This window comes from Neovison vison, chromosome 14 (assembly GCF_020171115.1).
Source record: "Neovison vison isolate M4711 chromosome 14, ASM_NN_V1, whole genome shotgun sequence".
Lineage (NCBI taxonomy): Eukaryota > Metazoa > Chordata > Mammalia > Carnivora > Mustelidae > Neogale > Neogale vison.
In genome coordinates, this window is record NC_058104.1 from 34,978,306 (window position 1) to 34,995,490 (window position 17,185).

Consider the following 17,185-nt stretch of genomic DNA (forward strand, 5'->3'; position numbering starts at 1 on the left):
TCCTGGGACTGGGGTTTCATCTGGGGTTTGGGTCCTCTTCCAAGATCGCTGGCTGTTTTCAAACTTGAGTTTCTTATGATTATATGACTGAGGTCTCCATTCTTTTGCTGGTGGTCAGCCAGGGATCTCTAAGCTCCAAAGGTCCACACTAGAACCTCTCCACATGGTCCCCTCCAGAGGTTCTCTCATGCTGAGTACCTCTGACTTCAGGAAGGGCCTAGTTCCGTTTAATGGTGCAGCTGGTTAAGTCAGGCCCACCCAGATGATCTCCTTTTGATTAAGCCAAGAGATTAATAAAAATTAGTCACAGAAGTGATAGTGTATCATATCCATAGGTTCTGCCTATATTCAAGGAGATGAGATTACATAAGGTACATACACCAAGGAGCTTGGGGCCTTCTTAGAATTCTGTCCGGCACAGTTTGGTAACTGAACTCTTCTGGAATCAGCTCTTTCATGTTCAGTCAGTATGATCTGGGGTAAAGTGTATCATCTTCCAATCCACAGTATGGAACCAGCACTGGTGAGGAGGGCATGTGAAAGGCACGGTGTGTGAGTCAGCTTTGGCTGCGGTAACAAATAACTCCAGAGTCTCAATGGCTTCCCATAACAAGTATTTATATCTTGCTCCTGAGTATTCAGGTTGGTTATGGATCTGCTGGGTATGGAAATCCAGTGGCACTGTTGACACTGAAAGGTGGACCAGAGCAGTGCCTCCCAGTATGACCTTCTGTTTCCCTGCATGCAAGGTTGGGTTCATGTGTGCTCCATGTTTCCTTATCTACATGTTGCCTCCTACAGAAAAGCAACTACTAACAGGTCAGGCTTAATCATGTGAGCCCATTTAGGATGGTTGTTGGTGAAATCTATCACTTCTGTTCATGTCCCAACAACCAAGGCAAAGCAAGCAGTGTTGAGATGAGTGACAAAGTCACATGGCAAAGGCCCGGATGTATAAGCCTCATCAAAGGAGTAATCAAGAGAATTGGGGATAGTCTTTCAGGCCACCACACAGAAGAGTGTTCCAGAGGGCTTCAGAGACTGAAGGCAATTCCACAGTCTTCTCCTAAGAATGCCCTCCAGTTCCCATCAGCATATGTCTTCTCTGACTTATCAAAGGCCAGGATGGAGGGGAAGACCAGGAAGGTGGGCAAGTTGCAGATATCTGTCCAAAGGTCAGATCAGCCCATATCCCTTTTAGAAACAATCAGTAACTGAGGCAGTGAAGGCAGAAAAGTATAAAAGAAATCCCCTAGGGTGACTAAAAATCCTAGGGGGTCACTGGATGCCTGAAGATGGATTTATAGAGCAGGTATTTGCTCCAAGACACACTTTGGAGATGTCCTATCTATTCACTATGTGGCTGGCAATTCTGCAATGTTTAATTTTATTTTTATTTTACTTTAAAAAAAACATATAATGTGTTCTTTGTTTCAGGAATACAGGTCTGTGAACCATCAGTCTTACACAGTTCACAACACTCACCATAGTGACTCATCAATGTCCGTCACTAGCCACCCCATCCCTCCCTGCCCACCCCCCAGGAACCCTCAGTTTGTTTCCTGAGATTAAGAGTCTCTTATGGTTTGTCTCGTTCTCTGGTTTTTTCATTTCATTTTTCCCTCTCTTCCTCTATGACCCTCTGTCTTGTTTCTCAAATTCCTCATATCAGGGAGATCATATGATAATTGTCTTTCTCTGACTTATTTCACTTATCATAATGTTCTCTAGTTCCACACAAGTCCTTACAAATGGCAAGGTTTTGGTTTTTTGATGGCTGTATAGTAAATATAGTATAGTAAATTCCAGTGTGTGTGTGTATCTCACATCTTCTTTATCCATTCTTCCGTTGATGGACATCTGGGTTCTTTCCATAGTTTGGCCATTGTGGACATTGCTGCTATAAACATTCAGGTGACGTGACCTTCGGATCACTACGTTTGTATCTTTGGGGTAAATACCCAGTAGTGCAATTGCTGGGTCATAGGGTAGCTCTATTTTCAACTTTTTGAGGAACCTCCATGCTGTTTTCCAGACTGGCTATGCCAGCTTGCATTCCCACCAACAGTGTAGGAGGGTTCCCCTTTCTCCACATCCTCACAAACACCTGTCCTTTCCTGACTTGTTAATTTTAGCCATTCTGACTGGTATGAGATGGTATCTCACTGAGGTTTTCATTTTATTTCCTTAATTCATTTTATTTTTACTCTTTTTTTTTAAAGATTTTATTTATTTATTTGACAGAGAAAGATCACAAGTAGGCAGAGAGGCAGGCAGAGACAGAGAGAGGAGGAAGCAGGCTCCCTGCTGAGCAGAGAGCCCGATGCGGGACTCGATCCCAGGACCCTGAGATCATGACCTGAGCCGAAGGCAGCGGCTTAACCCACTGAGCCACCCAGGCGCCCCTTATTTTTACTCTTTAAAAAAAATTTTATACATATATGTTTTCCAGGGAAGCAATATAGATTTTTTTAAAAGACTTTATTTATTTATTTGTCACACACAGAGAGAGAGAGAGAGAGAGAGCAAACACAGGCAGAGGCAGAAAGAGAAGCAGGCGCCCCACTGAGCAAGGAGCCTGATGCAAGACTCGATCCTAGGACCCTGGGATCATGACCTGAACCAAAGGCAGTAGCTTAACCGACTGAGCCACCCAGGCATCCCAATATAGATGTTTTTAAAGGTAAGAATGGGCAGTAAACTTTTAAGGACAAAGAATATCGAATACTTAATATTAAGTTCTTTGCCATGTTGTCACTCTCCATCATGACAGCATTTCCTTAGTAAAGCCAAGTACACACACACACACACACACACACACACCCTCCAAGACATAGCTACCTCTCCTTGGCCATGCAGCCCATCCCCAGCAGCTGTGATAACTCCATGGTCACCAGGACTCAAGAGAATAATATAATTCTAGGTCCCACTGGATGGCATACTGAAGTTACAGAAACCCTTCCAGCCTGCATCAAGCCAGGCTCAGCGTCTGGAGCAGGCCGGAGGGTGGGGGTTCCACGAAAGGATCATGCTGACATGATATTCAAATATTAGACACCTGGTGGGGTGCAGGTCCTGACCAGTCAGGACCACGGCCAGCACATGGTGCCCTGCCTAGGAGGGAGTGACCATGAGACCATGATCCCTGCCTCCCGCCAGCGGCGTTGGGGGCGGGGGAGGCTGTAGAAGATGGAGGCTGGGGATCCAACAGCGGGTTGACATTGAAAGGTAAACGGGAGCAGCACCTGCCAGAGTGACCCGCTGCTTCTCTGCATGCAAAGGACTGAGCATCTCAACCTGAGACCTCGAGGGGTCCTGCAGGGCATAAGCTGGATTTGTCTTCCTGCCTGAGGCAACCACCAATTATATGTGCTGTGAGGCAAGCTGGCCTCCCGCCAGAGGAGGAGGTGAAGGGATTTACAGAATCGCTCTCTGATCTGACTTATTGGAGAAGCTAAAAGATACTCATCCAGAAAGTAGCATAGTGCGAGGTAAAAAGTCAAGATACAAATCCTCACTATCCAAGAGGCCTTCGACTAGTGTTCCTTAACCTCTAAGGCTTAGTCCCCTCATCTGGAAAATGGGCATTGTAACTGCATCCTCCTGGCAGATTCGTGATGACAACAAAGTGAGCCAACACTAACCTTAGAGCAGTGCCTGATGCAGACCTGGCCTTCTGGGAGACATGACTATGATCTAAGTTTGGACCAGGATCCAGGAATTCAATCAAAACCAAATGATCAGAGGGGAAGGTGAGGTGGGGCACCTGGGTGGTTGAATCAGTTACACAGCTGACTCCCGATTTCAGCCCAGGCATGATCTCAGGGTCCTGGGATAGAGCCCCGAGCCTGGCTCCCTGCTCAGCAGGGAGTCTGTCTGCTTGAGGACTCTCTCTCTCTCTCTCTCTCTCCCTCTGCCCCTCCCCCTGCTCACGTGCACACTCGTGCTCTCTCTCCTTTTCTCTGAAATAAATCAATCAATCTTAAACAAAAAAGAAGAAGGGAAGGGAAGGTGAGGCACAAAAGTTCCATGGCTTGGGCAGCGTGAAGACGGACTCAAGGGGAAGCTGTGTTTATTGATGTTCCCCAGGAAAATCCAAGGCCACAGGAAAAAGTGGGAATACTGAGCAGGATCTGAGGCTGCTTGAACCCGATCGGAACCTGCACAGACCCATTCTCGTGCAACCCCCGTCCCTGATCAGCCAGTCTGGCCCAGCTAAACTGGGGGGCTCTTGCTGTCGGTAACAAGGTCAATGATCTGTGACTAAGAAACAACGCGAGCTGCCATTTCCCCGCCAGGACAAACGAAGAACCAATCAGACCCTATGTAGCACCTGCGGGGCCACGCCTTCCATATGCCAGTCTTCCGATGATTCTTCTAGAATCACTGCATGTGACATCTGAAAATACGCCAGTCCCTACAACACCTACCCATGCTGCTTTTTAAAACCCACCCACCTCTTATGGAACGCCAGAGATGTTTGGAAACTCGGGCAGGCTTTTTGTCTTACCTAGATGAGACGTCTACTGTGAACGCGTGATCAGGAAGAGAACGCAGAGCCCGTTGGTGGCAGAACCCAAGTGCCAAGGACGCCTAACTTGCAACCAAAGGGAATTCATGAGAAGCAGCTCTGATTGTTGTTTTTGAGGCAGTATAACACCTGGGAGACGGCAAAGTACACTGCCATCCCCCTCTCCCGAGCCGAAGGCCAAGGGCATCCTGCAGATTTCCAGAAGGAACTCCATCCCTCCCAGCCGCCAAAAGGATTGGCCCAGGGGGCTGACTTTGCTCTGCCGGGCAATCATCACATGGGTGACTGACTTACACTGTGTATTTTCTTTTATTTCAACCCATCCCCAAAGCCCAGAGCAACTTAAACCCAGAAGAGCCACCACTTTCGTCCAAAAAGGAATTTTTTGAAAGCTTAACTGATAAGTCCACGGCCATTCATTCAGCTGACTCCCGAGGAAATGGAAGGCATCAGGAAAATGTATTTAAAAATTGATTTAACATTGGGCCGTGTTAAATGTTTTAATTTCCAAGCAATGCAAGGGCCACTAAAACATCAATTAGTCCCAGCAATCAGGTAGGAATATTGGCTTCTGTAGAGGGATTCATTTATTTCAGCTCTGCTAAATATCTAAGAAGGAGAAATCCAATGCAGTCTACAGCTCCGAGGGAGGGACAATCAGCCAGAGAAGAATCCCGATCAGGCCCCAGCTAAAATGGTGCCTTTGCCAGCATCCACCACCCCCTGGCATCTCTCTCTCTAGAGGGAAGGCAGTGACTTGTACATAAGGTCCTCATGCTGGTGACAGAAAACCCTTCCCTCCCCACAGTTTCTCTCTCTCCAAGCTGGAAAGCATGAGAGCTTGAAACAGGGCAGAGAATAGCTCCATGATGAGAACACAGGCCAGTGTAAGAACTTTTTCTCATCATTTTTAATCATTATTCTTCCTTCCAGTGCCTTTTAAATTTCAAGGCCCTGGGGTCTCCCTGCCCCAGTGGAGGCTGTGGGTTGGGGCAGTAGGGGTCTCACAGTCTGGAGGGCCTCTGTTTCCACACAGCGGGGCCAGTTGCTCAGGCACTGAAGGGTCATCTGCACATGCTGCTCACCACACGGTCTTGGGCAGGAGAGCCAGCACACAGCCCAGCCAAGGACCCCAGGTGACAGGGCCTCCTAGAAGGAGACAAGAGGGCACACGTCTCAGCAGCCTGCAGAGGGCAAACCCCGAAAGCCCAGCTCCCTGGGTCTCCCTCTGGACCACTCACTTGATCTCCCAGAATGCTGTTGGCTCTTCTCTGATGCAGGAATAAGGACCTCAAAGCGGGGGATGGGGGAGATTGGGGGCAAGGTTGGGGGAGTGCAGGCACAGGAACGACACAGCAGCAGGGTAGTAGAAATTAAATGACATTGTATGAATCAGTTATAGCAGAGCTGCCTTAATCCTAAGAGTCACCTGGGGAGCCTGTTAAAAATGCAGATTCCAGGGGGTGCCCAGGTGGTTCCGGTCATGATCTCAGGGTCCTAGCATGGAGCCCACTTTGGGCTCTCTGCTCGGTGGGGAGTCTGCTTCTCCCTGTGCACCCACCCACCCCCCGCCTGGCTCTCACTCTCTCTCTCTCCCTCCCTCAAATAAATAAATAAAATCTTAGGGGAAAAAATGCAAATTCCAGGATCATCCCCTGGAGACTGTGATTGACCAAGCCTGGGGGGAGGCCCCAGGAATCTGTATTTGAAGGATTCTTCCAAGGTAATCCTGATAATGAAGCAAGTTCAGGAAACTAGATTAAGGGCCTCACACACAGGAAGTGCTTGTAGAGTGAAGGGAAAGAGAAGGGCATCTAGGGTCCCGCGGGGACACCACTTTCTGACAGGGCTGGTTCAAGGGAAAACTGGTCCTGTGTCTGCACAGGGGCTTGGGCAGTATTCATCAAAATTACCGACGCATGCACCCTCTGACCCAGCGGTCCCACTCTCAAGATTTTATCCCTCGGATATACTCAAACAGATGCAAATGATAAGTGCTTATTCCCTGAAGCTTTGTTTGTAATAGCTAAAGAAGAAGAAGAAGAAGAAGAAGAAGAAGAGAAAAAGAAAAATATGGAAAAAAAATTTTTAAAATAGGGAAAAATGGGGGCACCTGGGTGGCTCAGTGGGTTAAGCCTCTGCCTTCGGCTCTGGTCATGATCTCAATGTCCTGGGATGGAGCCCCACATCAGGCTCTCTGCTCAGCAGGGAGCTTGCTTCCCTCCCTTTCTCTCTCTGCCTACTTGTGATCTCTCTCTCTGTCAAATGAATAAATAAAATCTTAAAAAAAAAAATAGGGGGAAATGTCCGTCTTTAGACATCTGGTGAAATACTTATGGTCTAGCCAGGAAACCAACAAATGCATGGCTCCTGTGTGCAGAAACAGAATTTCCTCCCACATACACTGTTAGGTGAGATGTGCAAGGTACAGAACAAAGGGGAAAACAACCATTTAAAAAAGTGCAGAGATAATCTATGGATGTGCATAGACTATCTCTGGACAAATACACAAGAAGCTAGTAACACGACTTGCCTCTGGAGAAGGGAGGTGACAAGCTGACAGGTGACAAGGGGACAGGGAACAGAGGGAGACCTTTCACTCCATTCCTTTTCAGCCCTTATACCTTTTGAATCCTGTGCATTATCTCTTGTGTTATATAATACACATAAAACACAATAGTCAAAAACAATTTTTAAGGGGCGCCTGGGTGGCTCAGTGGGTTAAAGCCGCTGCCTTCGGCTCAGGTCATGATTCCAGGGTCCTGGGATCGAGCCCCGCATCGGGCTCTCTGCTCAGCAGGGAGCCTGCTTCTTCCTCTCTCTCTGCCTGCCTCTCTGCCTACTTGTGATCTCTGCCTGTCAAATAAATAAATAAATAAAAATCTTTAAAAAAAAAAAAAACCAATTTTTAAATGGTGGCACCTGGGCGGCTCCACTGGTTCGGTGTCCAACCCCTGATTTCAGCTCAGGTCATGCTCATAGAGTGGTGAGATCGAACTCCGCATCAGGCTCTGCCCTGGGTGTGGAGCCTGCTTAAGATTCTCCCTCTTCCCCTCAGCCCATCCCTTCTACACTGTACCTACGCTCTGCTCTCTCTCTCTCTAAAAAAAATAAAATAATTTAAAAATGTAGGCATATAACTTCAGTGAAGTTTTAGATTTTTTAAGATTTTATTTATTATTTATTATTATTTGTCAGAAAGAGAGAGAGAGAGCAAGGGCTCAAGCAGAGAGAGCAGCAGGCAGAGGAGGAAGCAGGCTCCCTGCTGAACAAGGAACCTGATGCAGGACTTGATCCCAGGACGCTGGGATCACAGCCTGAGCTGAAGGCAGCAGCTTAACCAAATGACCCACCCAGGTGCCCCTGAAGGCAGATGCTTAACCAACTGAGCCACCTAGGTATCCCACTTCAATGAAAAGTTTTTAAAGTAACAGTAAATCAGATGTGCCTGATTTCAGCCCAGGTCATGACCTCAGGGCATGGGATCGAGCCCTGTGTTGGGCTCCACGCACAGTGGGGAGTCTGCTTGGGATTCTCTCTCCCTCTTCCTTGGTCCCTCTCCCCTGCTACACTCAAATAAATAAACCTTAAAAAAAATCGTAGTAAATCGAAGGTCATGGCTCCTGCTTAAAATGCCACCTCAGGCCATTTGTGGCTGCAGAAATTGGGAATCCCCCAGGTCTCCATCACCAAGGGAAGGCTGGGGCAGACGGAGGGAGATATTCACGCCAGAAAAAGGTAGAGTGGAGGTTTGGAGGACCGAGTTCTTTTTGCTCACTGGCTATTTGCTCGAGATGCTCTTCTACCTGGGATATATTCTCCTCAGCGTGGGCTGCAACTCAGACATTACATCTTTGGGGAAGTTTCCATGCCCACTGCCTAATCCCCTCCCAAGCCTATGTCAGCTGTCTCACCCCTGTGTTCCCTGTCACAGAACCTGTCATAGTGCCTCACGATCGCCATTCTACGAACGCCTTCCCACCCCCGCTTGCTCGATGGAGGACTCCGTGAGCACTGAGGACACACGTGGCTTGGTCACTGCTGTCTCCCCAGAATCCAACAATGTGCCTCATCCAAAAATGGTGCTCACTAAAGATAGAAGGGGTCACAAAAAAGTGACAGAGTGGGGAGGAAGAGAGGACCAACCCCCTTATCCTAGCCCAGCCCTAGTCACCACCACCTTCCTCTGCCTCCTTCCTTCCCGGTCTTCCCAGATGTGAAATCCCCTCGTTCATTTACAAGACAGCCTCACCTGTCTTGCTCATCTCTGTGTTCCCAGCTCCGGCTGCAGACCTGACACACAGGAGGTGCCCAGTATATTCTGGTTGAATTTATTAATTAGTACTGGTCAGTGAGAAGGAGGTAGGATGCAGGGGAACTGCTGAAATGCACTTAGTCCTGAGAGATCCTGATTCAGCCAGTTTGGGGTGGGGTCCCCGAAACCGGCTGTTTCACACGTTCCCCCGGGGGGGGGGGACCTGAGAGTCGTGTACACGCACTTGGTGGGGACTTTGGATTTTCCTCTGAAGGCACTCTCCGAAGACTGTGAGAGTCCCCACTCTGAATCTTAGGAACCTCCGGCCCCACGCCGGGCAGGGGGGTACTAAGGGACAAGGAAGCGGTGTAGGGGTAGGGGCACCAGCAGAGGGGTTTCCGCTCACCGGGAGGAGACCTGGAGGAGGGGGTCCGGGTGGGACTGGCGCTCGGGGGCGTGTCCAGCCAGGCGCGAGTGTTGGCGCCATCTAGCGCTCGCTGGAGGCTCTGCAGCTGCAGCATGCTGAGCCGCCGGCGCTGGGCTGGGGTCACCGCCGCGGCGTTCTCAGGGCCCAGCGCGGCGATCTGCTCCACGGACAGCTCCTGCAGCGGAGAAAGGGGCCAGCGCCCTCAGAAGTGCCCCTCCGCGGCCTTCCCAAACCTTGGTCATCCGTCCAGGGCCCGCACAACTTTGCCATACCCGTGTACCATTTGTGCTCTTGAGATTTTCCCTTAAAATCACATAGTTCTTTCCACTACTATAACACATTTCCTTCTTAAAAGGTGGAAATTTCCCAAAATGGAAGACCGGAGTGACTTGCCATCAGTAACCATTAACAATAAGCTAAAAGAAATGAACATTACTGGATTCGAGCTAGCTGTGTTGGCCAACGATGTCTGAGCCCAAGGTCTCTTTAAAAATAATCAAAAAGGTAGGGCGCCTGGGTTGCTCAGTGGGTTAAAGCCTCTGCTTTCCGCTCAGGTCATGGTCCCAGGGTCTTGGGATCAAGCCCCACATTGGGCTCTCTGCTCAGCAGGGAGCCTGCTTCTCTCTCTGTGGCCTCTCTTGCCTGCTTGTGACCTCTGTCAAATAAATAAATAAATAAGATCTTTTTAAAAAAAAATTTTTTTAATAATCAAGAAGAGAAGGAGATTTGAAGTGTTATAAGGGTTAAAGACATTTTAGCTCCAGCCTGTGACCTTCCTCCTTGAAGTAATCAGCACTAAAGGAGAGTTGAAAAGAAAGTCATGATTTTCTCACTGTGTGACTTAATGTTGTTTAATTCAGTGCAAGGTACTTCCTCGATGCTTCAAGTCCCCACCCGAGAAATATTGACATAGAGGAGAAGATACAAGCCTAAAGGCCAAAGGTTTAAATCTGTGTCCCAGTTCTGCCATATACTAGCTGTGTGACCTCAAGAAGATTTCACAGCCTCTCTGGGCTTTTGGACTAGACGCGGGATGGCGCAGAGAATTCCTCTCCTGTGTGGATACTGGTCCTCTGGTGTGACTGCCTGGAGAACATGGGGAATGGCGGGGGGAGGGTCCTGCCAGGGCTCAATGGAGGAAAGGTGTGATAATCTATTAGTGACATCTGTCATGGTCACTAAAAGTAGAGTTAGTTAGAGTTCACTGCGTCATTGAGGCTCCTGAACAAGACATTTACTGAAGCTGCTTCTAGCTCAGAGGACTTGGTGGCTAGTTCCAGTGGGTCTGGAATGAGATAGGATGGCAGATGAGATGGCAGGATCCCGAATTTGTAGAGAGGCATCTAATGTCATGCTGCTTATTTTCTAAGGGCCCCAAAGATTCTGGGAAGTGGGTTATGCCCCTTCACCCACTCCTCTTTCCTCCTTTACTCTCTTCTTCTTCCCTGTCTATGGAGATGCCTCGCTGGAACTGTGTCATTCCTCTGCCTAGAATTCTTCCCTGCCCCCCACTTCCAGGACACAGTTCCAGCTCCTAAATATGGCAATGGGCCCTCATACTTTGGGCCAAGCCCACCTGTCCAGCTGCCTCCCCCGGACACTCTTCACTGCAGGAGAATGAGCATCCATGTCCATAGACCCCAGGAGGCAGCATCTTTGCTGTGCCCTTTCTCCTGCATGGAACACTATTCCTCCCTCCGACCTAGCTAACCTGTCATACAAGGTCAGCATCACCTCTTCACACACACACACACACACACACACAAACACAAGTACACTTCTGGCTTACAACTTCCATCTTCCATTAATGTAAGAGTCTGTATTCTACAAATTGCCTGTTTTTCCAATGCAACTGCCTTGCAACTAGATGGAAACTCTAAGCCTATTGGACTGTGCTTTAAAAATAAAAATAATTTAAAAAATAATAAAAAAAAATAAATTCACGGGCGCCTGGGCGGCTCAGTGGGTTAAGCCTCTGCCTGCAGCTCAGGTCATGATCTCAGGGTCCTGGGCTCCACATAGGGCTCTCTGCTTGATGGGGAGCCTGCTTCCCCCTCTCTCTCTCCCTCTGCCTGCCTCTCTGCCTACTTGTGATCTCTGTCTGTCGAAAAAATAAATAAATAAAAATCTTTTATTAATAAAATTAAAATAAATTTTTAAAAAATTTGAAGTGGTCACCAACATTTAATTATCAGCAGGCTTCATAGGAAAATGGAGAGCTCTGTAATCTTACATCAAATAATAGTAAAAAAATAAAAGGAAGATCCAGCAATATTGGGCTCACATTGCCACCTTGCCTGGGTGTGCTGGAGATAAGCAGCAGCTTCCACAGTTAGACAGGGCTCAGCTTATTCACCTCAGGTTCTGCTGTCTCATGTTACTCCTCAACTAAAGGCACGAGGTTATACACCTTCACCAGTGCGTCCCCAGGTACACCTAGGAGTTTCTGAGAAAGACAAATCCCCAAACAAGGAAACCACCACAGAGTGCTCCAAACAACACAGGGGGAAAGTGCTTGGCAACATGCCAGCATCCAGAACCAAGCTTCTGCTGTTCTTGCAGAAACCCCCAGTGGGGAGGTCCTGCAGCCTTCAGGACTACTGTTTATTTCTCCCCCAAACAGCTATTTCACCTGCTCTGTGCTGGAAACTGTCCTGTGTTGTGAAGTCGTGCAAGGTCGGCTATTGGTCTTGAAATGAACCAGGGATGTGGCATCATAGGAGTCTGTCCGACCTCATCTGTGTGTCTTCCACAGTTGTGGTGGATAGAATTTATTTCCAAGCTGCCCAGCAAGCGAGAACACCAGGGCCACTCCTCATCAGAGCAGGCTGTCCCCACCAAACACTCCCCGAAGCTTGTATGGGGCCCCAGAGACAGGAAGCCCCAAAGACAACCCTGCTTTCCTAACCTCAGTGGATCTAATGCCTCCTCAATTTCTTCCATAGTCGCTTCTCACCTGTCCTGTTGAGGTTTTCTCAATGCTTTTCTTTAAATCAACTAGAATATTTTTACTTCAATTTTTTTAAAGATTTTATTTATTTATTTGACAGACAGAGTTCACAAGTAGGCAGAGAGGTAGGCAGAGAGAGAGGAGGAAGCAGGCTCCCTGCCGAGCAGAGAGCCTGATGCGGGGCTCGATCCCAGGACCCTGGGATCATGACCTGAGCCAAAGGCAGAGGCTTCAACCTACTGAGCCACCCAGGCGCCCCTACTTCAATTTATTTAAAAAGGAAATTTTATACAGGTCCATAATCCCTGATCGGCCATTCTGAAGTCCAAAAAAAAAAAAGCTCAAAATTGAATGTTTTTCCCAAAGTTGAAGACAAACTTATTTGCCTGCAAAACCTTGAAATGATATAAGGCCATTTGTACTCTCTATTTAGTTCAATTAGTGTGGCATCATTGACTTCTTCATAGAAATATTAATGTATAATGTGCTTCCCCAGACACTGCTGGGGGTGTTAAATTACATACAGGAGATTTACAGAGTGATCTTTTTAAAATCTGGAAAATTCTGAATTCTGGAATGTATTTGTCCCCAAGGGTTTTAGACAAAGAAATATGAGACTGTCATACCATCATAAATAGAAAATCAATACCTTACTATGAAGAGAGGACAACCATAAAAATAAATACAAATTAAAACATAAAAATTTAAGGGAAAAAAAAAACGTGTTTAAACCAAAAATTATCTTGTGACCCATTCATTGTTGGCATACAGCTCTCTTCTGGCCCTATCAGCAGAAATCTGTTTGCAAACCCCTAGAATCCAAGGCCTGCCATCTGTTCCCCGATGTGATCTGAAATGGGGTCAAGCTCCTATTCTCCTTGAAGAACCAAGTACCTACTTTGAATATCTCATCAGGAAGGCATTTGATTGCTGATGGCTGGAAATATGGCATCAAATCCTTGTCCAGCATTTGGAGCTCTTCCTTAGTTAATCCAGCTGGGGAGAAAAAGGAATCACGAGGGTTTAGATCAAGCCATCGGAACTCCACTTGTTTTATTAATGGTGCTGGATAATGTACAGATCTGTGTGTTCTAGGCAAGCGTTATTCCTTACAAAAAGCCTTGAAAATCACACCAGAGAATCAACTTCCTTAATCAACTCCTGATTAAAAAAAAAAAAAAAAAAAAAAAAGTGGGTCGCATTAGCCCTGATTGGTCTCCTACAAGGAAAAGTACGCCCAGAAGGACCTTCACTTTATGCAATTTCAGATTGTGTATAAAACTATTTAGAAGTCAATTAAATCACATCCTAAACCACTTGAGTGTGCCCAAGAACCACCAAGAGAGCTTGTTGAAAGAGATTTGTGGACCTCCCATCTGCAGCCTCAAGTCACAAATCTAGACTCTACTGTAACTTTAGAGATGTTCACTACATACAGCCAAGGATTCTTTTATTGTTGTTATTATTTTTTGTTTTGTTTTGTTTTGTTTGCTTTTGTCCCCAGCTTTCAGGTTGGAAAGGGAGAGGAGGTATGCTCTCACCTGCCACAGTCCCGAGCTCCTGCAGGACAGAGCTGGACCACTCGGTGGGATCCCCAAATACAACTTCTGCCTTCCTCTTAAACGCGGCCAAGACGTGGGTGCTGCAGAGCAGGGTCCCGATTCTGGCCACCACCGCCCTGGTTAAGAGGGAAGGGTACAGAGTGAGCCTGGGAGGCTCTCCAGACACGACGGGTTGTGCAGAAGGTAGGTCGGCTCAGCATCCAGAATGGATCCAGCTGATTCTACTCTTCATTTTAACCCAGAAAGGTGGCAAAACATCAGGAAGGAAAAGACATCTTGCTAAATGAATGGACTGGTCAATCAACCATTTACCATTTTGACCACTACTGAGTTGGTTACCTGAATTCTGAGATCTTTGTGAGTGAGATTTCGGTGGTGTTCATAGCACACAGGGTTGTACCAAGTCCTAGTAGATGGAAGCTCTTCAGATCCTGGATACTATAGCCTGAATCCTCCAGGAATCCTTGCAGGATGGATCTAGCCTAGAAAAATAAGGAAGAGTAACAGAGGAACTATCCGGGGATGAGGAAAACCCTAAGGCTTGAGGGGATAATTGAGCTATAGCCAGAGTCTACCAACCAATCCCCCATTTTCTACTCTGGACGCATCCCCCCATTCCAAACTATCCTAGCCCCTGCCTCCGTGTTCATGTCCCTAAGGTGCTGCTTCTCGTGAGTATGTCTCCTCAGGCACAGAGGAGTGTTTCGGCAGTGAAACTCTCGTACCCTCCACCAGCACTAAAGGAACCATATCCCATGTCTATGGCTGCTAGCATATTTTCTTCAGTCACTCATGACCTTCAGATAGTTTGCTCATTTAAGTTCTCCCGCATCAGGATCCAAATTGTTTCAGCATGTCTTCAGAACTTTTTATTTTATCTATTTATTTATTTATTTGACAGCGAGACAGAGAGAGAGAGAGAGAGTGCCAGAGAGCACAAGGAGGACAGAGGGAGACAGCAGAGGGAGCAGGAGAAGTAGTCTCTCCCCCTGAGTAGGAAGCCCAATGCAGGACTTGATCCTAGGACCCTAGGATCATAACCTGAGCCGAAGGCAGAAGCTTAACTGACTGAGCCACTGTAAGTTTTCAGAACTTTCTGACAAAACCTTTTAATAGCTCGCTCTTTTGCCTTTGCTCAAATCAATCCCTCCATCTGAAATGTGTTTCCTGACTTCCCAACTGTCAAAATCAAACCATCTTTTTATTTGGCTGGGGGGGGGGGGTTCCAAGTCAAATGTCACCTTCTTCCTGGTCTTCCCTGATGAGCTCAGCCCCAGTGAATTTTCCTTTCTGTAAAGTTCTACATTGATAGATTTATCCTTCTCTCTTCAATTTCAGAGAATAGTATCACAAATCCTTTGGTATTGAAAACCACCAAAGGATTTAATCAGCGAGATTTAAGGGGGTTGTTGTGTAGGGTCCCTGAAATTCTTGCACAGTAGCCATTCATTGCTCATGACTTTCCCTGGAGAGTTTTCCTTCCCACACTCTTACTTCATGTGGTCCAGGTGGAGCTAACTGCCTTCTGAGTTCCAGGAATGATGCTATGTTTGGCCCAGTCCTGACTAGTCTGAAGTCATCTCTTGGCCTGGCTGCCATGATTTGCTCTAGATTGGGCCTGGGATCCAGTCCAAACCAACCAGGACTTTGGATGGAATGATTAGGGATATCCTCATTGGTATAGGGGAATAAGACAGTCTTCATTCTCTGGAAGGACAACATTCTTTACTGTGGAACTGGACCTTGGAAGCATAAACACCTAGATCTGCTAGAATTCACCATATGGAAAGAGCCTGCCTCTGACTGAAGCCAACACAAAGGAAAGCAGGATTAAAAAATTGGCGAGAGACAGATCCTTGACCACAGTGACTAAGACTCTGGATCCAGCCATACCTGAACTCCACACGTGAACTTTGCAGTTACAGGAGCCAATAAATTTCTTTGCCTGGTCCAGCCACTTTGAGTTGGCTTTTCTGCCACTTGTAACACAATGAACCCTGATTCATTTGACCTACCGATGTTGGACCTGAGGAAGGATTCAAGTCAATTCTTCAGAGGTGAGCTGTGGAATAAAGTCTGGATCCCTCAGTGCTCATAGTGGCAAGTCCAACAATCTGTGTTCCCCAAATGCTTCCCAAAGATGGGAAGGAGTCATCCAAAGACAAACATCTGAATTGGAAGGAGGGTCACAAGGATACGTGGGCCTTCCCATCTCCTCTTACCATCGGTTCGTCCCACCACACGGTTAGAACCATTACAGTGTTGAGAAAGTGTTGGCAAAGATTGTGAAATGTTGCACTGATTTTCCGCTTTTCATCCGTTGCCTTCCCATCCCCCAGGTCTGTCGAAATGCTATCCTTCCAGAGAAGACTGCCTGATTCCCGGACTTCAAACAGCCTCCCTCCTTAGTTCTATGAACACTTTGTCCATTTTCTGTTATCAATTATCACAGTTTTAAAACATTTTTCACTGTTCTCCGTTTTTTGGTCTTGTATCACCAAGTAGAATCCCCAGAGACCCACAACATACCCAGCTAATTCACCATGGTATCCCTACCACTTGGCACGAAGCCTGGTACACAGTTCAGTCCAATTAGGACTTTAAAAATATATATTTATTTATTTATCTTGACAGAGAGAGAGAGAGAGATCACAAGTAGACAGAGAGGCAGGCAGAGATAAAGAGGGAGCAGGCTCCCCGCTGAGCAGAGAGCCCAATGAGGGGCTCGATCCGAGGACCCTGAGATCACGACCTGAGCCGAAGGCAGAGGCTTAACCCACTGAACCACCCAGGCGCCCCCCGATAAGGACTTTTTAAATGAATGAGTGAATATCTATCTGAGTCAGTGATCTGAAGAAGTTGTAGGCAATATATATGCTCTTTTGAAATAGCATCAGATTGCTGCTTTCCCAGGATGGATTGGCTTCAGGGAGATTTCCTGTTTCTGCAAATCAGACTGATCAGTGTCTTTACCAAATTGCTCTCAGTGATTACAAAACTCGCAGGCTCCACAGGGGAGTTTCAGTAATACTACACTCAGAGTTCAATGTGTCCGAATGGGAGTGTACATCCAAAGTAATAATACCTGATATTTACTGACTTTTTGCACGGACCAGCACTCATCTAGCCCTCACAACTACCCTGTGAAATACTTTTTTTAACTTTGTTTTTTTTTTTGGTCAGGGAGAAAGAGAGGGAGCACAAGGATGGGAGCAGCAGCAGAGGGAGAAGCAGGCTCCCCGCTGAGCAAGGAGCCCAATGAGGCAATGTGGGGCTAGATCCCAGGACCTGAGCCGAAGACAAACGCTTACCCGACTGAGCCACCTGGGTGTCCCAACCCTGTGAAGCATTATATCATTCTCATTCTCACGGATGAGGAAGCTGAGGCCCAGAGAGGTAAAGTAAGCCTCTGCTACTCAGCTGGCAAATGACTGTGCTAGGATGAAAACCCAGGCGTTCC

The 17,185-nt window shown here is 47.2% G+C and overlaps 1 protein-coding gene across 1 annotated transcript in view; it reads right to left on the bottom strand.

Annotated features, from left to right (window-relative positions):
- Positions 1-5,612: 5,612 nt before the first annotated feature.
- The window catches only part of OTOA (otoancorin), a 68,823-nt gene continuing 57,250 nt past the window's right edge, over positions 5,613-17,185 (bottom strand). Inside the window, exons 25-29 of the mRNA XM_044232906.1 lie at positions 14,065-14,207; positions 13,705-13,841; positions 13,062-13,159; positions 9,193-9,388; positions 5,613-5,680 (exon numbers count right to left, since the gene is read on the bottom strand). Coding sequence (XP_044088841.1) covers positions 5,613-5,680; positions 9,193-9,388; positions 13,062-13,159; positions 13,705-13,841; positions 14,065-14,207 — 642 coding nt within the window. The remainder of the gene's footprint in view (positions 5,681-9,192; positions 9,389-13,061; positions 13,160-13,704; positions 13,842-14,064; positions 14,208-17,185) is intronic.